At 48.5% G+C, this 24,105-nt stretch overlaps 1 protein-coding gene across 3 annotated transcripts in view; it reads right to left on the reverse strand.

The window, feature by feature from the left end:
* The window catches only part of rnf123 (ring finger protein 123), a 109,887-nt gene that overhangs the window by 6,945 nt on the left and 78,837 nt on the right, over window positions 1–24,105 (reverse strand). For all 3 annotated transcript variants that reach the window (XM_072381380.1, XM_072381378.1, XM_072381379.1), the window contains exons 37-38: window positions 23,704–23,936; window positions 10,315–10,409 (exon numbers count right to left, since the gene is read on the reverse strand). In XM_072381380.1, the coding sequence (XP_072237481.1) occupies window positions 10,315–10,409; window positions 23,704–23,936 (328 nt within the window). The remainder of the gene's footprint in view (window positions 1–10,314; window positions 10,410–23,703; window positions 23,937–24,105) is intronic.

Consider the following 24,105-nt stretch of genomic DNA (forward strand, 5'->3'; position numbering starts at 1 on the left):
AGCATCTGAGCCCGCGTGATTCTTCTGTGTGGGTTCATTTCACAAGTCAAGCAGAAGTTTCAAAACATGTAATTTAGCATCTGTGTGGCGTGACTCAGGGGAAGGAAACAAGCTGGAGACTTCCTCTGAAACACTGAAGCTCCTCTTTTCTCAAACTTTTCCCACTTTACAGGAAACGTCTGTAAAAAACCTGCAAAACCGTTTGTATCAGCAGGAAAACTCACAAGAAACCTGGAGAAAAAGACGACTGATGTCTTGTTAAAATAGTTGCAGCTCAACTTTGTGATAATTTCCACAGAAATAATCAGTTTGAAGGGTTTCAGTCAGGATTCAGAGCATCATAGCACAGAATTATGGATTCATTCCAGAGTAAAAATCTGTCTTCACACACAACGGCATGATAAAAGTCTACTTTATAGCAGTTATTTTATTTCTGTTATTCTTCAGAAATTCATGGGTTTGGAGGCTGAGATTAGAAATGAGAAATCGCTCAGTCTCACTTCAGAAAAGATTTCATATCAACAACTTTATGGCTGTCTTTATGAAAATAATGTTTCAGTTAAATTATCACTGATGTGTCATCAAGTACAGAAGCTTTAGAAATCTGTCTTTGACAGGATATGTACCTCAGACTTTTAAGGTTGCTGTAATTAAACCTTTGCTTTAAAAACCTACTCTTGATTCAGAAGTGTTGGCTAATAATTATCGACCTATATCAAATCTCCCTTTTTTATCTAAAGTTCTTTAGAAAATAGTTGCAGCTCAACTTTGTGATCATTTCCACAGAAATAATCTGTTTGAAGAGTTTCAGTCAGGATTCAGAGTGCATCATAGCACAGAAACAGCACTGGTGAAAGCTACCAATGATCTCCTCTTAGCCTCTGATAGCGGACTTGTTTCTTGTCCTGTTGGATCTCAGTGCTGCATTTGATCCGATCGATCACAGCATTCTGTTACAGAGACTTTAACATGTTATTGGGATTAAAGGAACTGCATTAGGCTGGTTTAAGTCATATTTATCTGATAGATTCCAGTTCTTGTAAATGAAGAATCTTCCTCACACACCAGAGTAAGTCATGGAGTTCCTCAGGGTTCTGTGCTTGGACCGATTCTTTTTACTTTATACATGCTTCCATTAGGTAACATTATCAGACAGCATGGCATAAATATCCATTTCTATGCTGATGATACTCAGCTGAACTTATCTATGAAACCAGATTAAACCAATAGGTTGGTCAGACTACAAAAGACCTGGATGACTCAGAACTTTCTGCTTTTAAATTCAGACAAACTGAAGTTGTTCTCTTTGTACCTGAGCTCTTCAGGGAGAAACTGTCTGGTTAAATAGTTATTCTAGATGGTATTTCTTTGGCTTCTGGTGCTACGGTGAGGAACCTTTGAGTTATTTCTGACCAGGTTCTGTCCTTTAACTCACATATAAAGCAGGTTTCTGCCTTCTTTCACCTTCATAATGTTGTTAAAATCAGGAACATCCTGTCTCAGAGCAGAGAAACTGCTCCATGCATCTGTTACTACTGTAATTTTTTATTATTATTAATAAAAGGGAGTTTTTTCTGCCTGCAGTCGGCTCAGATCATTGGATCAAAGAGAAGTTTTAATGCAATCTGTTGGTTTGCTCAGCTCGGCTGCTTTTTTATTGTTTCTGTATGAATTTGACTCATTTTGATTTGAATTAATTGGATTAAACTGAATTGAGTTTGAATCCGTTTTAAACCAGATCATTTTCTGTGTGAGAATAATAAAATAACGCGGCAGCATGAAGGAGGTCAGCGTTTGAGTCCTGATGGCAGACGGCTCGAGGGTCCGGGGGGGGGGGTGAAGTCAGAGATAGAGCCGGCCGGGGAGCCGCTGATCATCTGGACCCAGAAACATCAGAGCGGAGAAAGAAATGTGTCTGCTCTCGGGTGAGCCCAAAGAATCCAAAAATAACAAAGTGTGGGAGCTTATGGAGAAACATGAAGGGCAGGGTGAAGGAAACACAGAGGGGATGGAGAGGAGGAGCTTTCCAATTATAAAAGCAGGTTAAAACTGGTTTGCACACAAGTGTTGATGCAACCTGCTGCTAATAAACTGGAGGAGTGTGGGTTAATAGAAAAGTGTCTCAGATCAGGGAACCTGCTCTGAGCCTGCAGCAGCCACCAGGAAGAACCAGAACTCCCATTAAAACGCACACTAAGGGGGGGAGATATGGCAAAAATATCATATCACGATTTTTAAAAAATAAAATCACGAATTCGATTTTGTCACAATCTTAAATTTAAAAGTGAAAAACAGACAGTGTTGCAGAAGTATTTTCAGCTCGTACCGCGGCTCAAATACTTGAAGCAGACGTTTGAAACGGTACCATATTTTTTGCAAGATAAAAGCTAACTGCTTCTGTTACCTCTTTCTATCGCTTGCTTGACTTGTCATACGGAGAGCCTTTGTCAAATGCCTGAGTTAATGTTGTCTGTTTTGGTCTTAGCTAGCCGCTGCTTACGCTAGCCGCTGCCTACGCTAGCCGCTGCCTACGCTAGCCGCTGCCTACGCTAGCCGCTGCTTACGCTAGCTGCTGACTACGCTAGGCGCTGCCTACGCTAGGCGCTGCCTACGCTAGGCGCTGACTACGCTAGCCGCTGCCTACGCTAGCTGCTGCCTACGCTAGCTGCTGCTTACGCTAGCTGCTGCTAATGCTAGCCGCTGCTAATGCTAGCCGCTGCTAACGCTAGCTGCTGCCTACGCTAGCCGCTGCTTTCGCTAGCCGCTGCTAATGCTAGCCGCTGCTAACGCTAGCTGCTGCCTCCCCTGCGGTGCCGGTGCCGCCGGGCCCCTCGCCGTTTGGCTCTCAGCATACTGTTTGGATGCTTCCTCTCCAAGTGATTGAACAGGTTTGTCATGTTGCCCCCCGACCTGCGAACCGTTTCTGTGCAAACTTTGCAAATTACATTTGTTTGCGCTTGATCAGTTGCTGAAAATCCAAACCAATTCCATATAATGGAGGTGGAATTATTTTTAGCGACCAGCTCCTCCTTTGCCTTTCAGCCACGGCTCTCCATGCAGCTACACACAAACAAGGAGGCGGGTAAGAAAGCGCGTCACTGCCCGTAGTTCGCTGTGATTGGTCGGTCAGGTTGATGATGTAACACGTCTGGTGCGTCGCTGCATCAGCATAGAGCTGCAGTTTATAGAATGCGCCCGAGACGATCCCACGATCTCTGCAGTTTCACAGATCGTTACGGATCGTCTTCACGTTTCAATCGTTCACGATTTAATATCGTAACATCGCCCACCCCTTTAGCCCAGATAAAGACAGTTAGACTGGACGGTCAAACCCCCCCATGATCCCTCAGTAACTGTGAGGGAGAGGTTCTGTTGGACCTGAGAGAAAACGCTCCTCCTGAATCTGAGGTTCAATCAGTCGGAGCCTCGTCTCCAGCAGCAGTAAACCTTCCTGGGGAGGTGGAACGCACTCTCTGGTCCTTCTTTCTTTGTTTTCTCAGCTGTTTGAGGGCCTGAAGGTAAAATCAAAGTGCTAAAAAGTACGTCCACGACTTTATCAAAATGACCTGAATCAAGGGCGTAACCATGGTTTACACTTTAGACATTGGGGGGGTCCAAGAAAAACAAAATTGTTGAGTGCATTATCTACAATTCTTTATTTATATATGAAAAATTGGACATTTAGAACATAGTTTAGAGGACTACATTGACCATGTAAGTTCACATCTAAAGGAATAGTGTAATTTCTCCGAGACAGTGACTGCCCCCCCACTTAGTTTTGGTTAGTTGCTTCCTGTTTACTGACCTTAAACACACCTACCAATTACAGTTATGCTCTTCCAGTAGTTCTGTAGCAAATAGGACAGCTTCCAATGGAAAACGACCAAATACCCAAAGCATGTTTATGGAAATATTTTAATAAGGACAACTAATGATGTAACAAATTACAGACTTTTCCTTTAACAGAAAATGTGCCGAGGACTTTTAAGTCCAGGCTCATTTCTATTGTCTCAAAATGTGCATTAACAATGAAAAGTCTAACAGTCTAATGTTATTTTTGTTTTAAGTTCTTTTATTTTGAAAGGGGGCGGAAGTTTATTTTGTTGATTCTGTGTTGGACTTCCTGTTCTGGTACAATCTGCTCTGTTGAGCAGCGCCCGGTGGGTCACTCTCATTGGCCAGAGTGTTGGCGATCAACAACGGCGGCCGCGGCGCAGCCGTTACCACGGTAACACACGGAAATACACTGAAAATAAATAAGACATAACAAGAGACCGATCCCTTGACAGGGTTCATAAAAGGAGAACATGCATTTTACATATTTTCTTCTGTATATTGGGGGGGACAGGTTGGTATTTTCTCAATATTGGGGGGGACACGACCCCCCCAAAGGATGCGTGGTTACGCCATAGACCTGAATACTCTGGAGCTGCTGTCCACATTCAGCAGGAAACTAACAGAGTGAGCTGTAGACCTCATGATGGACAGCAGAAAGACAAGCTCCCACCTCTCCTCCTCCTCCTCCTCCTCATCCTGTCTGCTTCTGACATTTCAACCTGAGATCATCATTCAGAGGGAACCTGCAGGACCTCTCTGCAGGAATAAAGATAAAGAATTCCTGTAATCCTGCATGGAAGCAGTTAAAGAGGCTGAGTTCCCTCCTCCATCCTTCACTCAAAGCTTCAACAATGAGGATCAGTCAGTTTGTCAGTGCACTTTCAGACAGGAAGTCAAGCTCACGGCTTCATTCGTGCTGACAGCTGGAAGCAAATGTCTTTATGGGTTTGATGCTTTTTATCTTGATGGAACCACTCTGACTTAATAACAGACACTTTCTGAGCAGAGGAGAAAGCAGAGGACAGAAACTAACACACCTCAGAAACTGCAGGAGACACGAAGACCCATCCTCTCACTGCTCTGAGCTCAGAGAGCCTCGGGATTTATTCTTTTCACAGGTTTCTGCTCAATATGACGTAATATAACAGTAATATGTTCATGAATGCTGCACCAACCAATGAAATTACATAATTAATGACGTAGGGCTGCAGGATTATGATAAAAAATAAGTTTCTTCCTCTTGTGTGAACAGAACTCTGCTTCCATCCACACTGAGCTGCAGTCCTGCTTCTTCTCATCAGAACCAAGCTGCTGATCCTCATTCAGATGAATTCAGAGCATGTCTGAGAATAAAAAGCTTCCAACAGAATAAACCAGCAGGGCCCTGCTTTCTCTGCCTGTTTGAATTATTCAAACCTGTAGAAAACAGAGTCTGTGCTGGTTGATGTTGGACCGTTAACAGCCACCGGGCTGTTTTTATTTCAGTAACTCTGGGGATGATCTGTTCCCTCGCCCTGAATCCAAAGGATTTCCAACCAACAGATCTGCTTCCAGGGACTCTGACCTCAGCCTTTACTTTTACCATCACACACCGCACCAGACTCACCCTCCATCTGCACACCCAGCAGCTTGTAGTGAGTCATCGTGTGTGTAGAAGATCTTTGATGTCAGCAGGATAATTCCTCAGTCTGACTGAATCCCTCTGATTACATTCAGTGTTTACATGGAAGCTAAATAAGGAGGTGTGATCAGCTGTGTGTTAAGCAGTGATTCTGCCCACTAAACTGCAGAAAATACGGCGAAACAAGAGAAGAAGTTAGAGACCGACCCACTGCGGATCATCCCAGACCTCAGCTTGTTGCATTTTTAACACATAACCCCAGTCCATGAAGTCTGAGGTTCTGGTTCTGAGGTTTCTTCCTGTTTTCCCTTCCTGGGATTGGATCAGAGGGAAGTTTCAGTGCAGTCTGCTGGTTTCCTTAAATGGGTTTTAATTGGATCTGTATGAATTGGACTCAACTGGACTGTAGCTTTGAAGCTCCCTGAGATGAGTTGGGCCGGGTCGACCTGAGCAGAAACACAGCGAGCAGTTTGTGACGTTGGATCAGCACCGATCCTCCCTGCTTTTAACGTCTGAATCAGTCACTGATTTAAATCTTCTTATTAAGAACAAAAACCTCACTTTCAGTTCTTCAAAGGAAATATATCTGCATGAAAAACTGCAGAACTTCAGATCTGTGTGGAGCGAGGAGGAAACCCCCCTCTGTGACATCACACTCCACCTCCACCAATCAGCTCACACTCCGGGGGACACAGAGTCAGACATCTGTGCCGCCGACTTTCTGATTAAAACCCAAGAAGAACAGGATCTCAGAGAAGCACTTCAGACTGATCTCAGAGGTGAGGCCGTCAGGTGGAGGAGGGAGCTGGCGTAACTCAAAGGTCACGCACACACAGCTGGTTGCCCCGGCGATCGTAAAGCAAACAGAAGCGCGTCCTCCTCGGTGTGTTAATGGTCTATGGAAACATTCAGGGGAAGGAGCCGACAGCTTTTCAAACAGCCAGATGATTTAATCACATTCTGCAGCTGAAGGTGGAATCTGCAGCCGCCTGAAGGGAGTCCGACTGCTCCAGGATCAGCTGGAGTCCAACTGCTCCGGGATCAGCTGGAGTCCAACTGCTCCAGGATCAGCTGGAGTCCGACTGCTCCGGGATCAGCTGGAGTCCGACTGCTCCGGGATCAGCTGGAGTCCGACTGCTCCGGGATCAGCTGGAGTCCGACTGCTCCAGGATCAGCTGGAGTCCAACTGCTCCAGGATCAGCTGGAGTCCGACCGCTCCGGGATCAGCTGGAGTCCAACTGCTCCAGGATCAGCTGGAGTCCAACTGCTCCAGGATCAGCTGGAGTCCAACTGCTCCAGGATCAGCTGGAGTCCAACTGCTCCGGGATCAGCTGGAGTCCGACCGCTCCAGGATCAGCTGGAGTCCGACCGCTCCGGGATCAGCTGGAGTCCAACTGCTCCAGGATCAGCTGGAGTCCGACTGCTCCGGGATCAGCTGGAGTCCGACTGCTCCGGGATCAGCTGGAGTCCGACTGCTCCGGGATCAGCTGGAGTCCGACTGCTCCGGGATCAGCTGGAGTCCGACTGCTCCAGGATCAGCTGGAGTCCAACTGCTCCGGGATCAGCTGGAGTCCGACCGCTCCGGGATCAGCTGGAGTCCAACTGCTCCAGGATCAGCTGGAGTCCAACTGCTCCAGGATCAGCTGGAGTCCAACTGCTCCGGGATCAGCTGGAGTCCGACCGCTCCGGGATCAGCTGGAGTCCAACTGCTCCGGGATCAGCTGGAGTCCGACTGCTCCGGGATCAGCTGGAGGTCCAACTGCTCCAGGATCAGCTGGAGTCCGACTGCTCCAGGATCAGCTGGATCAGCTGGAGTCCGACTGCTCCGGGATCAGCTGGAGTCCGACTGCTCCGGGATCAGCTGGAGGTCCAACTGCTCCAGGATCAGCTGGAGTCCGACTGCTCCAGGATCAGCTGGAGTCCGACTGCTCCAGGATCAGCTGGATCAGCTGGAGTCCGACTGCTCCGGGATCAGCTGGAGTCCGACTGCTCCGGGATCAGCTGGAGTCCGACTGCTCCGGGATCAGCCGGAGTCCGACTGCTCCGGGATCAGCCGGAGTCCGACTGCTCCAGGATCAGCTGGAGTCCGACTGCTCCAGGATCAGCTGGAGTCCGACCGCTCCAGGATCAGCTGGAGTCCGACCGCTCCAGGATCAGCTGGAGTCCAACTGCTCCGGGATCAGCTGGAGTCCGACTGCTCCGGGATCAGCCGGAGTCCGACTGCTCCGGGATCAGCCGGAGTCCGACTGCTCCAGGATCAGCCGGAGTCCGACTGCTCCGGGATCAGCTGGAGTCCAACTGCTCCAGGATCAGCTGGAGTCCAACTGCTCCAGGATCAGCTGGAGTCCGACTGCTCCAGGATCAGCCGGAGTCCGACTGCTCCGGGATCAGCTGGAGTCCAACTGCTCCAGGATCAGCTGGAGTCCAACTGCTCCAGGATCAGCTGGAGTCCGACTGCTCCAGGATCAGCCGGAGTCCGACTGCTCCGGGATCAGCTGGAGTCCGACCGCTCCGGGATCAGCTGGAGTCCAACTGCTCCGGGATCAGCTGGAGTCCAACTGCTCCGGGATCAGCTGGAGTCCAACTGCTCCAGGATCAGCTGAAAACACGGCGTCTTCATCCAGAACCCTGCAGCCTCGACCCATCTGTGTGTTTCTGACCCGAGGGTTCAGGGTTCTGAGTGAGGCCTTAGAAACCAGCCGGGAGTGGGGGCTGACATCACTTCCTGCTGCAGAACGGCGCTCCAGCCTCACATCAGATTAAGTCATTTCCTCCTCCACAGCCACTGAGAGCCATTAGTGGTTCTGTGGTTTCTCTGGACTCGCTCCACTTGAACTTGGACCGGCTGAGCCTCGTTTTCTCCACTTTCCATTCGTCACATTTACAGTCTGATGAGCCTGAGGTCCATTACAGAAGCTCTCATAATGCTGTGGAGCAACTCCTCTGATTTACAGCTTCTGGAAGCATGACTTTGCAGGAAGGTGATTTATACCCCCCCCCCCCGCTCCTTATCAATAATAAATCCTCCTCTCAGCCTCTCGGCTCTGAGGTGGAGGAGAGGCAGAGATTGGGTTTCCCTGAGAGGAGGAGCAGGAAATGGTTTCTCCTGACCACAGTCCAGGGCAGCAGATCGGTTTCTATCCCTAGTTTCTGTCAGTGGGCGGGGCTCAGGTGTCACAGACATCAGGTACATCTGTACGTCTGACAGCTGAACCCTGAAGGTCCAGGAAGGTCCAGATGGATGTTTCCAGTCCTGTTCTGCACCAGTGATGCTGCCCAACATCTTTCCACGGCTCCGGGTGCTTTTCTCCGGTGATTTAAACGCAGTTTGGGCTTTTTTCATGTCAAACGGTCAGGGTGCAGAGTGCTGGAGGGTCTCCTCCTGTCACACTGTGAATACTGTGGAAAGGTGAGAGCAAAGCAGGATTCCTCTGAATACACCGTAAAATGGCATAAAAAAGCGCTGGAATCACACGCCAGTAACTGCGCCTTTTCACCAGACCGGGCTGCAAGTGGCTCCTCGGACTGGATCCTTAAGCTAAAGAAGCCCAGAGTTGGTCATTAAAAGCAGGCGTGAGATGCTGCAAAGTCTCCAACATGCCAGAATGTTTCTGCTGCTGACAGAAAAGGAGAAGGACGGAGGACGGGAAGGTCGGAGTCCGATTCTGGGCCGCTGTCGTGTTCTCTGATTGGCTCAGACTCGAACACATCCTGGATCTCAGCAGCTTAAACACAAACACAGCAACTTCCACGACACACAGAGTGATTTTCTCCATTCATTTTTCTATACCCGCTTAATCCAACTCAGGGTCGTGGGGGGGGGGGGGGGTGGAGTCTATCTCAGCTGTCATTGGCTGAGAGGCGGAGTTCCACCTGGACGGGTCGCCGGTCCATCACAGAACCACAGAACCACACAGGCTCACTTCTAAGGACAGTTTAGAGACACCGGTTAGCCTTAAATGCATGTTTTTGGATGGTGGGAAGAACCCGGAGAACCCGGAGAGACAGAACCAGCCGGGATTAGAACCAGGAACCTTCTGTAAGAAGACCAGTAAGAAAAACACCTGAACTAATCTGTCAGCAGAGACCTGGCTGGCACAGTTAGCCTTAAATGCATGTTTTTGGACGGTGGGAGGAACCCGGAGAACCCAGACAGACAGAACCAGCCGGGATTAGAACCAGGAACCTTCTGTAAGAAGACCAGTAAGAAAAAACACCTGAACTAATCTGTCAGCAGAGACCTGGCTGGCACAGTTAGCCTTAAATGCATGTTTTTGGATGGTGGGAGGAACCCGGAGAACCCGGAGAGAACCCAGACAGACAGAACCAGCCGGGATTAGAACCAGGAACCTTCTGCTGTGAGGCGACGCTGCTGACCAGCACAGCACCGTGCAGCCGGGGGGGGACCAGTAAGAAAAAAACACCTGAACTAATCTGTCAGCAGAGACCTGGCTGGCACCTGAATAAGACACAAACTGTTCTGTGCCAGGCCCGAACAGATGGGTTCTGTTCCCGGGTGGTTCTGTGTAACAGCGAAATGAGACGTTAACATGTGAGGCGGGGGTTTAAAGAGGCGAGCGCTCCCTGGGGGCGACCTGAGATTACAGGTGTGTTTCCAGCTGGAACTCAACCCTGTGAGCAGAGCCTGGATTCTGCTCGGGTTCTGATCGGGTTCTGCTCGGGTTCTGATCGGGTTCTGATCGGGTTCTGCTCGGGTTCTGCTCGGTGTGTGCTGAGCAGCCGGCGTCAGACTGTCAGAACAAACACAGACGCACGTCCAGGCGCCGCTGACCCGGTGTCATTTGGACACTGGGACCGGTTCTGCGAGGTGTGACATCATCAGCAGGGGTACTTACAGCTGTGGAGGCTGCAGCCTGTTTGGACTCCTCGGTGAGAAACGCCAACATCTGCTCCACCTTCTGCTTCTCCTCCTCGCTGATGTAGTCCGAGTCTGTTGGCAGGAAAACACACAAGTTCAACTTTAGGCGAGTGGAAGCTGCTCCTGAGGGTTTCAGGTTGCAGCCGTTTGTCATCTGCGGCACACTCAGGTGTTCCAGGTAATCACCTGGTCCTGACAAGGCGGCTTGGTTCTGAGCAGGAAAAGATCTGGGTCGAGCTTCCTGAAATAAATCTGAGGCATCCCCAGGTGTCCGAGATCAGTGTCTGTATTTAACTTTAAGACATTTGCTCAGATAACGGATCGTCTCATCAGGACTGCACCGCACAGCTTCCTGTTTCACACCGAAGCGAACAAAGAGCCTGTGTTTGAATAGGAGAAGCTGAAAAGCAATAATCCTGCTGATTTTTGGAAGGAGAGAGCTTCTGACACACAGCAGATCGGGCCCAGCGGGGCCCACAGTGAGGCTGATGATAAAATGCTGGTTAATCACTATCAAGCCATCAATAAACAGGCTGACAGACAGCTGTTCACCAGAGCAGAACATCTGTGCCACGACTCTGAGACAATCTGACGCAGTGGAATCTGAGAGAAAATCTGATCCGTTGAATTTGTTCCCTCAGTTCAGGAACCACAACAAAAAGTTCTGAATGAAACAGAAACATCAACTGGGTTCAGAGCAAAGAACCACATCACAAACAAGGCCGCATCAGAGAACCAGTTCCTCAGAAAACACCAGAACAAAGTATCATCTGAGCCATGAGCCGCCATGGCGTGTTGCAGGCGTGTCACAGGCGTGTTGCAGGCGTGTTAGAGGCGTGTTGCAGGCGTGTTAGAGGCGTATTGCAGGCGTGTTGCAGGCGTGTTAGAGGCGTGTTACAGGCGTGTTGCAGGCGTGTTGCAGGCGTGTTGCAGGCGTGTTGCAGGCGTGTTAGAGGCGTGTTGCAGGCGTGTTGCAGGCGTGTTGCAGGCGTGTTAGAGGCGTGTTACAGGCGTGTTGCAGGCGTGTTGCAGGCGTGTTAGAGGCGTGTTACAGGCGTGTTGCAGGCGTGTTAGAGGCGTGTTAGAGGCGTGTTAGAGGCGTGTTGCAGGCGTGTTGCAGGCGTGTTGCAGGCGTGTTAGAGGCGTGTTACAGGCGTGTTGCAGGCGTGTTGCAGGCGTGTTAGAGGCGTGTTGCAGGCGTGTTGCAGGCGTGTTGCAGGCGTGTTGCAGGCGTGTTACAGGCGTGTTGCAGGCGTGTTAGAGGCGTGTTGCAGGCGTGTTGCAGGCGTGTTGCAGGCGTGTTAGAGGCGTGTTACAGGCGTGTTGCAGGCGTGTTGCAGGCGTGTTGCAGGCGTGTTAGAGGCGTGTTGCAGGCGTGTTGCAGGCGTGTTGCAGGCGTGTTAGAGGCGTGTTGCAGGCGTGTTGCAGGCGTGTTAGAGGCGTGTTACAGGCGTGTTGCAGGCGTGTTGGAGGCGTGTTACAGGCGTGTTGCAGGCGTGTTAGAGGCGTGTTAGAGGCGTGTTAGAGGCGTGTTGCAGGCGTGTTGCAGGCGTGTTAGAGGCGTGTTACAGGCGTGTTGCAGGCGTGTTGCAGGCGTGTTAGAGGCGTGTTGCAGGCGTGTTGCAGGCGTGTTGCAGGCGTGTTACAGACTTGTTGCAGGCGTGTTGCAGGCGTGTTACAGACTTGTTGCAGGCGTGTTGCAGATGTGTTGCAGGCGTGTTACAGACTTGTTGCAGGCGTGTTGCAGGCGTGTTGCAGGCGTGTTGCAGGCGTGTTGCAGGCGTGTTAGAGGCGTGTTAGAGGCGTGTTGCAGGCGTGTTGCAGGCATGTTGCAGGCGTGTTACAGACTTGTTGCAGGCGTGTTGCAGGCGTGTTACAGACTTGTTGCAGGCGTGTTGCAGATGTGTTGCAGGCGTGTTGCAGGCGTGTTACAGACTTGTTACAGACTTGTTGCAGATGTGTTGCAGGCGTGTTACAGGCGTGTTACAGGCTGCACTCTACAGCAGGTAAAGTAAAACCACGATTTCATTTTTCCTCTATTCTTAGTGCAGGTAAAGTATTTTGTGTGTATTTATATCTTTCAAATTCACTATTTCTACTCCGTGGAACGAATGCATGAGTGAAAGCAAGTAAGAATGTATGTATGCTGGTCTGGTGAAACGAAGGCTCCGTCCCAGTTTCACTGTGCGACGCAACAACAGAGGAATCTTTATCTTTAAATCTTTGATAAAAACATTTTCTGACAGCACAGTGAGTCGGGGACAGAGACAGAATTCCAGTTGTACTTCACTGTAGAATGACTGAAGCTGCTCAGCCTTCATCACTGACGAGAAGAACGAAGTCACTCTCGAACAGCGCCGCCCTGCTGGCAGCAGCCCTGAACATACGGTGTTTTTCTTTGGAGCTTCTGAGAAAACACGGATTTCTGAAACAAGTTTCTGTGCTGGTTTGGATGCTGAGCTGCTGGAAGGACTTCTGCTGGTAGTTTTTTTACATCTGTAATGATGCGTAACCACGGCAACCAGGAAGTCGTTCACCTGTTGGAGCAGCTAACTGAGCTTTCCAAAGTAATGCCTGGAATAAGACCACAAATCCATGAGTTGAAGAGGAGACGTCCAGGATGCAGAGCAGGAAGTTTAAAGCATTTCTTTCTTTAATCATCAGGGGAAATGTGAGATCTCTGGTGGATAAAATGAACAAGCTTGGAGCCCTGATGAGGACACATCAGGAATATCAGGCAGAGACCTGGCTGCAGGAACAACTCTAACAGCTCTCTGCTCAGCTTTAAGACTATCCGGGCAGACAGAGACTGCAGACAGAGCGCTAACAGTAAAGGAGGAGGATCACAGAGCTGGTTAACAACAGATGGTGGAATCCTGGACCTGGCTGCAGGAACAACTCTAACAGCTCTCTGCTCAGCTTTAAGACTATCCGGGCAGACAGAGACTGCAGACAGAGCGCTAACAGTAAAGGAGGAGGATCACAGAGCTGGTTAACAACAGATGGTGGAATCCTGGACCTGGCTGCAGGAACAACTCTAACAGCTCTCTGCTCAGCTTTAAGACTATCCGGGCAGACAGAGACTGCAGACAGAGCGCTAACAGTAAAGGAGGAGGATCACAGAGCTGGTTAACAACAGATGGTGGAATCCTGGACCTGGCTGCAGGAACAACTCTAACAGCTGTGACTTCCCTTCTGAGATCAATAAAGAATTATTCAAGCGAATTGACTCCAACTCTCAGAGTAAAATCTAATGTTCAGTTGATGGACACAGGTCAGGAGGACCCGTGGTTCTGGTAACTGGACCTATGGAGCCCACAGATAATGGATGTATTAAACCTGTAAAGTGCACACTTTCCGCCCACAGTGGGGAAGTGGGAACAGAGTCGTAGCTCATTTATGTGCTGGACACGGAGGTCAAAGCTGTAAAAAGGCTTCACTGACCACCAGAGAACAGAAGGTTTTTTATTATTTCCCAGCTTCTTCATAAAGCAGTTACCTTGTTACATGGAAGAACAACAGCTGACAAGCAGCTCAGACACCAAGTTTCTGAAAAGTTTTCAGGGGAAGGATAATAAAGCCGTCTGGGAGCCGGAGGCCTTCATGCTGACTGGGGAGATTAACAGCACCGCGACCTCGGGGCATAACGAGCTAACCTGGGATCATCCACCCAGGAGGCCGACAGGACAGGACTGTGAAGGACGATGGAGCCGCACTTCCACATTTAATACGAGGTCACAAAGACAAGCATTCACCCAGAAAACAGAAGGAATGATGGTGTAGTTCAGGGGTCGGGAACCTTTTTGACTAAGAGAGCCATGAAAGCAAAAAAATTGGAAATTTATTTCAATGAGAGCCATATAATATATTTTAGTAGCTCTCGGCTCGCTTTCTTTCTGCTGTCTCCTGCCGGGTATTTTGATGCAAAGGTAGCATGGCGCGTGTTTTTCGACCGTTTCATCGATGTAATTTTGTCTTTGCAAATTAGACACACCGCAGAATTTGCTCTCTCCACAAAGGCGAATTCTTCAGTCCATTCGGCCTGAAATGTACGATACTCTCTTTCTTTTCGCCATCTTCTTCGTCGAAGTGTTAGCTTTGAGCTAATGACCGAGCAGACTGATTCAAAAGGGGGCGTTTACCTGTTTTACGCTGCCAACGTAGTCCAGTATCATCCAATTAAAATAATGCTCCTGCAGCCCTGAACAGGACATGAAAAACCGATGGATGGATTAAAACAAGTGAGAATATTTTGTTTTATCTGCGATGCAGTCATCAAAAGAGCCACACCTGGCTCGCGAGCCATAGGTTCCCGACCCCTGGTTTAGATCCTCGTTCCAAATGGAAATTCAAACAGAAGGAAGGAATGATGGTGTAGTTAAAGCAGAGAATGTGTGAGGAAAGAGATGTTTTTCTTCACCGAACCTGCAGCGTGACCTTTCCTCCCGCTGTGCACGCTCACACAGACGTGCACGCTCACACAGACGTGCACGCTCACGTGGTAAAACGCAGTGAAACGACCTTTCCCTGGCGGCGCTGCTCAGTGCTCACACAGCGCCGCCGTCATCACGGATAAATCTCAGCCTGAGGAAGAATCAGCACCAAACAACACCTGAGTTTTATCAGAGAGCCGACAGGAAACCGTGTGTCTGGACTCTGGACCGTTGCAACACCTTGATTCTGTTCTTTTTCCACACATTCTGCTGTAGATCTGCTGCTGTGTTTGGGATCTTTGTCCTGTTGATGAGCCAGTTTCAGCCCAGCTTTAGCTGTGGGACAGATGGCCTCACATCTGACTCCAGAATACTTTGGTATCCAGAGGAGTTCATGGTGGACTCAATGACTGCAAGGTGCCCAGGTCCTGTGGCTGCAGAACCAGCCCAGATCATCAGCCCTCCACCACCGTGCTTGACAGCTGGTATGAGGTGTTTGTGCTGATATGCTGTGTTTGGTTTCCTCCAAACGTGCTGCTGTGCATTAGGACCAAACATCTCCACTTTGCTCTGGTCTGTCCAAAGGACATTGTTCCAGAAGTCTTGAGCTTTGTTCAGATGCAGCTTTGCAAACCTAAGCTGTGCTGCCATGTTCTTTTTAGAGAGAAGAGGCTTTCTCCTGCAGCCCTTCCAAACAAGCCATCCTTGTTCAGTCTTTTTCTAACTGTGCTGTCATGACCTTTAACCTTTAGCATGCTAACTGAGGCCTGTAGAGTCTGAGATGTAGCTCTGGGCTTTTTCACCTTGGGGTGACCTTTAACCTTTAACATGCTAACTGAGGCCTGTAGAGTCTGAGATGTAGCTCTGGGCTTTTTCACCTTGGGGTGACCTTTAACCTTTAACGTGCTAACTGAGGCCTGTAGAGTCTGAGATGTAGCTCTGGGCTTTTTCACCTTGGGGTGACCTTTAACCTTTAACATGCTAACTGAGGCCTGTAGAGTCTGAGATGTATGACCTTTAACCTTTAACATGCTAACTGAGGCCTGTAGAGTCTGAGATGTAGCTCTGGGCTTTTTCACCTTGGGGTGACCTTTAACCTTTAACATGCTAACTGAGGCCTGTAGAGTCTGAGATGTATGACCTTTAACCTTTAACATGCTAACTGAGGTCTGTAGAGTCTGAGATGTATGACCTTTAACCTTTAACATGCTAACTGAGTTCTGTAGAGTCTGAGATGTAGCTCTGGGCTTTTTCACCTTGGGGTGACCTTTAACCTTGCTAACTGAGGCCTGTAGAGTCTGAGATGTAGCTCTGGGCTTTTTCACCTTGGGGTGACCTTTAACCTTTAACATGCTAACTGAGGCCTGTAGAGTCTGAGATGTAGCTCTGGGCTTTTTCACCTTGGGGTGACCTTTAACCTTTAGCATGCTAACTGAGGCCTGTAGAGTCTGAGATGTAGCTCTGGGCTTCTTCACCTTGGGGTGACCTTTAACCTTCAACATGCTAACTGAGGCCTGTAGAGTCTGAGATGTAGCTCTGGGCTTTTTCACCTGGGGGTGACCTTTAACCTTTAGCATGCTAACTGAGGCCTGTAGAGTCTGAGATGTAGCTCTGGGCTTCTTCACCTTGGGGTGAACTTTAACCTTTAACATGCTAACTGAGGCCTGTAGAGTCTGAGATGTAGCTCTGGGCTTTTTCACCTTGGGGTGACCTTTAACCTTTAGCATGCTAACTGAGGCCTGGAGAGTCTGAGATGTAGCTCTGGGCTTCTTCACCTTGGGGTGAACTTGCTGGGACGTCCACTCCTGGGAAGATTGACAGCTGTCCTGAATGTTTTCCACTTGTGAATAATCTTTCTCTCTGTAGAATGATGGACTCCAGATAGTCTGGAAATGACAGCTGGTATGAGGTGTTTGTGCTGATATGCTGTGTGGGTTTCTAACTCTGAACCAGTCTGATGTTTCCTGTCAGAGCTTCAGGATCCACTTGTTCTGACTCAGCATGTTTCACTCTGAGGATGATGATGGCTGAGGGGGGGGGGGGGTGTTTAATGGATGGATGGAGTTCAGCTGGAGGTTCTGCTCTTTCTTTTTAGCTCAGCTCCTTCCAGTTAACTGATGAAGCTTTTCTTTCCCGCCTCACTGCCTGTTTTTGTCCCTTTAATTTCATGTTTGTTGTTCCTCATCCTTCTACACTCAGTGTTTATCTCTGAAGGTTTGTTGGCTTTTCCTTAGAGACAATCATCCCTCTTTGTGGTCCCTTCATGTCCCGAGTTTAACGGTTTTATTCGTCCGTGTCTTTAGATTCGATTTCACTTCCTGTTTTATTTTGAAACACTAACTTCTCTCTGGTTTCAGGCATCTTGCTCTTCCTCCTGAGTCTGATTATCTTCCCTGATTCCCAAAGTGTTTCCACCTGTTCCCCTTTGGCTCCTCATGTATTTAAATAGTTTCCCTTGTTTTGTGCCATCGTGTCGCAGCAATCTGAGAGTTAATCATTCCAGGTGCTCCAAAGGTGTGATTTCCTTGAGCCTGAAGTCGAGCGATCCTCCTTCAGCTGTAATTTATTCCACGGTAAGTTTTTTGTTGCCTGATTTTGTTCCTCCCTGAAGGAGTGATTTTGCCTCCAATAGAAGGAGAGGATTCCTGTTTGTTTCGCCTCTTTAGAAGCGTGTATCAGTTTAAAGATGATGGTTTTTGTCGTTTTCCTCCTGGAGTGGAGTGAGTTTTGGTTCTGGATCGTTTTCATAGCTGCTCCAACACTTATTGAGCAGGGTGCTTTAGGATTTCACAGCCCTTCGTTTTGCTGCCTGGAGATCCTCAACCTGTAGTTCATTAATAAACATTCTTGACCCTGAACTCGAGGCCCTGAGAGTCTGAGACCACAAACAGCAGAAGCTTCACGTTAGTTTCTAAATCTAACTCAGAACATATTTAGTCTCTTCCAGGACGAGGAGTTTGGCCTCAGGGGATATTTAATCCACACCTCCTCCGTAACGGTGTGAAGAAATGTGAGAAACGAAGGCTCTGAGGGAGATTCCTCTGCATCCTCTCAGCTATAATGAGTCCAGGATGTTTGTTTTGCAGCAAAGCAGCGAGCTGCTGTGCAACCGGGCTCAGATCACAGCACAGAGTCCTGTCCGCCAGGCTCTCCTCTGGGAGGAAGATCCAGTTCTGGTTCTGATCCAGTTCTGGTTCTGATCCAGTTCTGGTTCTGATCCAGTTCTGGTTCTGAGCCAGAGTCGAACTGCAGAATCTCTCCGGTTCTGATTTCAGAGGCTGGTCAGGAAGCTTTTTCAGGACTGTTTTTTAAAATGAATGTTTTTTAAAATGAATGTTTTTTAAAATGAATGTTTTTTAAAATGAATGTTTTTTTAAATGAATGCAATAAAACGTGTGACTTCGCTGAATTAATGGCGTTCACATGGAAAGATGAGAAGATTAAAGGAAGAAGTGATGCCAGGTACCGACGAACAGAACCGAGGCTGAAACTTCATGCTGGAGAAGAAGGAGGAGGAGGAGGAGGAGGAGGAGAAGAAGGAGGAGGAAGAGGAGGAGAAGGAAGAGGAGGAGGAAGAGGAGGAGGAGGAGGAGGAGGAGATGAAGAAGAAGGAGGAGGAGGAGGAGGAGGAGGAGATGAAGAAGGAGGAGGAGAAGAAGGAGGAGGAGGAGGAGGAGGAAGAGGAGGAGGAGGAAGAGGAGGAGGAGGAGGAAGAGGAAGAGGAAGAGGAGGAGGAGGAGGAGATGAAGAAGAAGGAGGAGAAGAAGGAAGAGGAGGAGGAGGAAGAGGAGGAGGAGGAGGAGGAGGAGGAGGAGAAGAAGAAGGAGGAGGAGGAAGAGGAGGAGAAGAAGGAAGAGGAGGAGGAGGAAGAGGAGGAGGAGGAGGAGGAGGAGGAGGAGGAGGAGGAGAAGGAGGAGGAGGAGGAGGAGGAGGAGGAGGAGGAGATGAAGGAGGAGGAGGAGGAACAGAACCGAGGCTGAAACTTCATGCTGTCACCAAACAAAGCTGCTCTCCATCAGCAGCCTCCTCCCTCTGCTCCATTACTTCACCTCCTCTCCTTCTCTAAACATCCACCCTCTCACTTGATGGATTTCGATTTCTCTTTCCATTTGCTCCCCCCCCCTCCTGCCATCAGACGGATCCTGTTTCAGCGCAGCAGTGGGGGCTCCCGCAGATATTGGCTTATTGGACAGCTGCCATGTGGAGGTTATGGTGGGGGGGGGCAGACTATTAGAGAGCTTCGTCCGTGAGAAACAGAAATAAAAGAATGAAGAGGATTATGGACAGACTGAGAGGCTGGAGCCTCCTGAATGAACAGGAATCTGCAGCTTTTCCCAGAAAACACCAGCTCAGGCTGTTCCTTCCTCTCAGCTTCTCTGCCCTGTTGCTCTTTAAATGATTCAAACATGTTCTGTTGGACAAACTCGGCTCAGTCCGACTTCTCAGGAGGCAGGAAGCTTTTCTGGGTTCTTCTTCTGTCAAAGCAGCCCTGAAACGCCTCAGCAGCGACTGTTTTCATGGAAAAATGTGGCATTCGCCCTTTATTTCACGGTCATTGCTCTGGTTTTAAAGCCTTATTTAGGGACTTTCTGCTCTACCTGCAGCTCCTTCTGTTTTAGTACAAACCGACTGTGTCGAGACTCAGAGAAACCCGGTTTGTGGTTCTGCAGACAGACAGTTTGAAGGTTTTCTGATGCACGGAAACAACATCATCCTCGATAAATCCACCTCTTCAAAGTGAAACTGAAACAGGAAAGTTGTTATGAATGAGCTGCTCCAGTGGGTTGAGCTCCAATAACAGAGGCTCTGAGGAAAGTGAAGTCGCCTTTTTGGTTCTGGTCCATCACTCCATGTGGCTGGAATAAAGAGAGCAGAGGTCCCCGAGAAGAACTAAACTCTGGACTCGAGGTTCTGGTCCCCGATCAGAACTAAACTCTGGACCTGAGGTTCTGGTCCATCACTCCATGTGGCTGGAATAAAGAGAGCAGAGGTCCCCGAGAAGAACTAAACTCTGGACCTGAGGTTCTGGTCCATCACTGGACTCAAAGTCGAGGATGTTTCCTCAGCAGCAGGAGAAGGTCCAGCCGAGAGGAAAAGAGGTCCGGTCCGGTTCGGTTCAGGACCCGAACATCATCCAAGACCAGAGGCCAAAAGAGGGAAAACAACAGAGAGGACAGAGTTCTGGTTCTGGTAGGAATTAATCTGTCAGAACCAGAGAGGGAGGAGGGTGCAGAGGGAGCCGTGTTAGAGAGGAGGAACCAGAACCTCCCAAACGGACCTTTGCTGATATGAACAGAAGCTCCTGCTGTGCTAACTGGACTAATTCAGACGCTGATCTGCCGGCGCTGGCGGGTCAGAGTCCCCCTAGACTTTAAAGTTCTGATGCCGGTCCATCAGAGGATAGACTTTAAGGTTCTGATGCCGGTCCATAAAGCTCTGAATGGTCCAAAATACATCAGTGACCTCCTGACCCACTATGAACCTCCCAGACCCCTCAGGTCATCTGGATCCGGTTCTTTATCAGTTCCCAGAGTCAGAACCAGACCTGGAGAAGCTGCATTCAGCTTCTATGCTCCACATGTCTGGAACAAACTCCCAGAAAGCCTCAGATCAGCTGAAACTCTCAGGATTTAAGTCCAGGTTGAAGAAACATCTATTTTCAGCTGCTTTTGAATAAGCTTGAGTTTCAAAACGGAATCATATTTTAACTCCTGATTTTATCTATTGTTCTTATTTCTTTCTTTTGCTTAAATGTTAAATCCTGCTTTTTATTTCTTCTGTTTTAATGTCTCTGTAAAGCACTTTGAATCACCTTGTTGTTGAATTGTTCTATAAAATAAACTTTTTTCTCTATCTATCTTCTGTTTCATACACATTTTTATCTGATTTTTAAATGATTTTATTTGTACTCTGTCCATAGCCTAAATCACGTTTCAACATTAATTTTATTACTTTCAAACTGTCGGAGCCAGGCTGTATTCTGGAACATTTATTTACAGGAAGCTCTCTGAGTTTAACTCAAGAAAAGCTGCTTTTGCGGTGCGTTCAGGTGTCTTCTTGGCGTTGAATTGTGCTATAAAATAAACTTGCCTTGTATTGTATTTCTGCACATCTGGGGCCAGATGAAACCCTGAAACCTTTGTTCAGCTCCAGATGTTTTCCAAAAGCCAAATTAAAACACATTTATTCGGGCCGGCTTTTCGCTGAAGCTGTGGCTCGCCTTTTTCTTGTTGTCTTGTGTTTTATGTGAAGCACTTTGGTCTCTGGCTGCTGTCAGGTGATAAGTAAATGTTGATTTCTCCTGAATCTCTCGTCTTTATCAGATTTTTACAGCATCCTGCCTCCTGAACGCTTCGCTGCTGATTGAGTCTGATGTCCATCACCTGTTAAACTGCAGCACAGACAGATATTTGGTTTTCCGCCCTCCGACCCTTCGGGTGGTCATGTGACCGCCCTCCGACCCTTCAGGTGGTCATGTGACCGCCCTCCAACCCTTCGGGTGGTCACGTGACCGCCCTCCGACCCTTCGGGTGGTCACGTGACCGCCCTCCAACCCTTCGGGTGGTCACGTGACCGCCCTCCGACCCTTCGGGTGGTCATGTGACCGCCCTCCGACCCTTCGGGTGGTCATGTGACCGCCCTCCGACCCTTCGGGTGGTCATGTGACCGCCCGCCAGCGGCTGGAACACGGGTCACTGAGATGGTCACATGACAAACGTTTCATCTTTGCCCGCCTCAGACAGCAGACCACGTGACTTCTACAAATCCTCCAGATGATGCCACACAGGGTAGCCATGGAAACTGCCTGCGTTCCCATGGTAACGGAGCAGGATGCGGTGGCGATGAGACCGTCGCCTGCGGCGACAGCCAGACTCCAGGTTCACACACGGGAAACGAGCACAACAGACCCACGCGACACGACGTGTCACATGACTCAGAGGCGACAACACAACAGTCTGCCTCCACCACTCTGAGGCTTTCACTGACTCCCAGCAGTGTGGGAGATCCGAGCGTTAGACGGCAGGCGGGTGGGGGTCATTTCTGGAGTTTCCCGTCCGACTGAAAACGTTTTCAGGTCTGAATAAACTGACTTCACACCAGAGAGCTGAGGTCCATCTGAAAGGAACGGATCTGTAATCTGACACCAACTGCAGCTCAGAACAGACGATTAAATGTGGAGGAAGAGAAACATTTGCTTTGGCTGAAGATGAACTCCTCTGATAAAGCACTGAAGTTCACTGACACCAATACTGAGGATCAGGACTGCAGTGGTGCCTCCATGCTTTCCCCAAACGAAGCACATCTCTTCACTTTCTGTCTTTTTTAGTCCAACTTCTAATACGAAGAGATGCTGGACTCTGTGAGGCGTTTACTGAATCATGTTTTCTGTAGTTTTTAGTCCAACTTCTAATACAAAGAGATGCTGGACTCTGTGAGGCGTTTACTGAATCATGTTTTCTGTAGTTTTTAGTCCAACTTCTAATACGAAGAGATGCTGGACTCTGTGAGGCGTTTACTGAATCATGTTTTCTGTCTTTTTTAGTCCAACTTCTAATACAAAGAGATGCTGGACTCTGTGAGGCGTTTACTGAATCATGTTTTCTGTCTTTTTTAGTCCAACTTCTAATACAAAGAGATGCTGGACTCTGTGAGGCGTTTACTGAATCATGTTTTCTGTAGTTTTTAGTCCAACTTCTAATACGAAGAGATGCTGGACTCTGTGAGGCGTTTACTGAATCATGTTTTCTGTAGTTTTTAGTCCAACTTCTAATACGAAGAGATGCTGGACTCTGTGAGGCGTTTACTGAATCATGTTTTCTGTAGTTTTTAGTCCAACTTCTAATACAAAGAGATGCTGGACTCTGTGAGGCGTTTACTGAATCATGTTTTCTGTAGTTTTGTGCCTTCTTTAAACCAACACATGCCTCAGAAACATTAAACCTCTGCCTTACCTGATCCAACCACAAACACTCCTGAAGGCCAGCAGCATGAAGCTTAAAACTGCAGAAACAGACACTCTGATGTCAAGGTGTTCCTCAGGGCTCGGTCCCAGGACCACTCCTGTTCATTTTACACTGTAATAATTTAGTCTCCAGAACTATTCTTGATCTTTATGCATGATGATGCTGTGACAGCAGACTCTCCTGCAGCTACAACTTGTCAACATCAACTAAACCAAACTCTAGATCATATTTAAAAGATAATTTATCATTTATTTCTTTCTCTATTATTATTATTTATACGGCTCAGCAGTGATCTGTGAAAGAGAGAGACTATTTATTTATGCTGGAGCTATGTGGGATATTTTATAATTATTGTTCTAGTGCAAAGTTGTATGAAAAGTGCTTAATGAATAAAGTTTGATTGATTCAAACACACAGTAAATCACATGTGATGCTATTGTGCAACCGAGCTTTAAGAGTTCTGGTTGAATAAAGGTTAAATATTAATGAATAAATAGAATACCATGAAATCAGGCTGAGCCTTATTCACTGAGGTTCACTCACAGCAGCAGCTCTGCTGCAGAGGGAGCTGTGCACGTGACAGATCTGTGCACGTGACAGATGCCACTGCAGCCCCAAACCACATTAAAGAGAAGTCAGAATCACATTAAGGAGAAAACGCCGGTGCCTCCAAAGTCACCACAGATTCACTGTGAGCTCAAACCCAACTGGAGCTGTGTTGATGTTTCCTGCACACGTGCACGCACACGTGCACGCACACACACACACACACAGAAGGTAGTCTTTAGCTCTGTGTTTAAAAAGTTAAAAAGCAGCCAAATCGTTCAACAGAGAAACAATAAACGCAGTTTTACTGAGAAGGTTCTGAACCTTCCTACATTACCCACAATGCACCTGGCCCACACCAGGAGTTTTTTTTTTTTTAACACCCCACAGGTCACAGCAGCTAAAACATCTGGAGACACTCACATGCGTGCAGAGAGAAGTGTTTTCGCTCAGAGGGGCCCGAGTTCCCAGCAGCTGAAGGCACCGGAGGGGCCACAGATGAGGCTGCGGGGACCGCCGGGCCGACCGCCGGACGGGCGGCGGCGGTGACGGCCAATGAGGAGCCGGACGAGTCTCCTGCCTCACCCAGGAGGTGCTGGATGGAGTGCAGCTGGAAGCAGGGGTCAGAGAGGAGGACAGAGGCGGCCCGAGACGTCCTGGGAGGAGAGAAGAGGAAATGCTTTAATCTGCAGGAAAACCACATTACCCAGCATGCCTCTGTTCAACTGCTGCCATGACGACAGGAAACAGGAAAACGTTTGGAGGTTCAGGTTTCTAATGTCGTCCAAACACAGCAGACGGAGCAGCTCAGAGGAAACAAACCAC

Source organism: Leuresthes tenuis, unplaced genomic scaffold (genome assembly GCF_036924035.1).
Source record: "Leuresthes tenuis unplaced genomic scaffold, fLeuTen1.0.hap1 SCAF_3, whole genome shotgun sequence".
Lineage (NCBI taxonomy): Eukaryota > Metazoa > Chordata > Actinopteri > Atheriniformes > Atherinopsidae > Leuresthes > Leuresthes tenuis.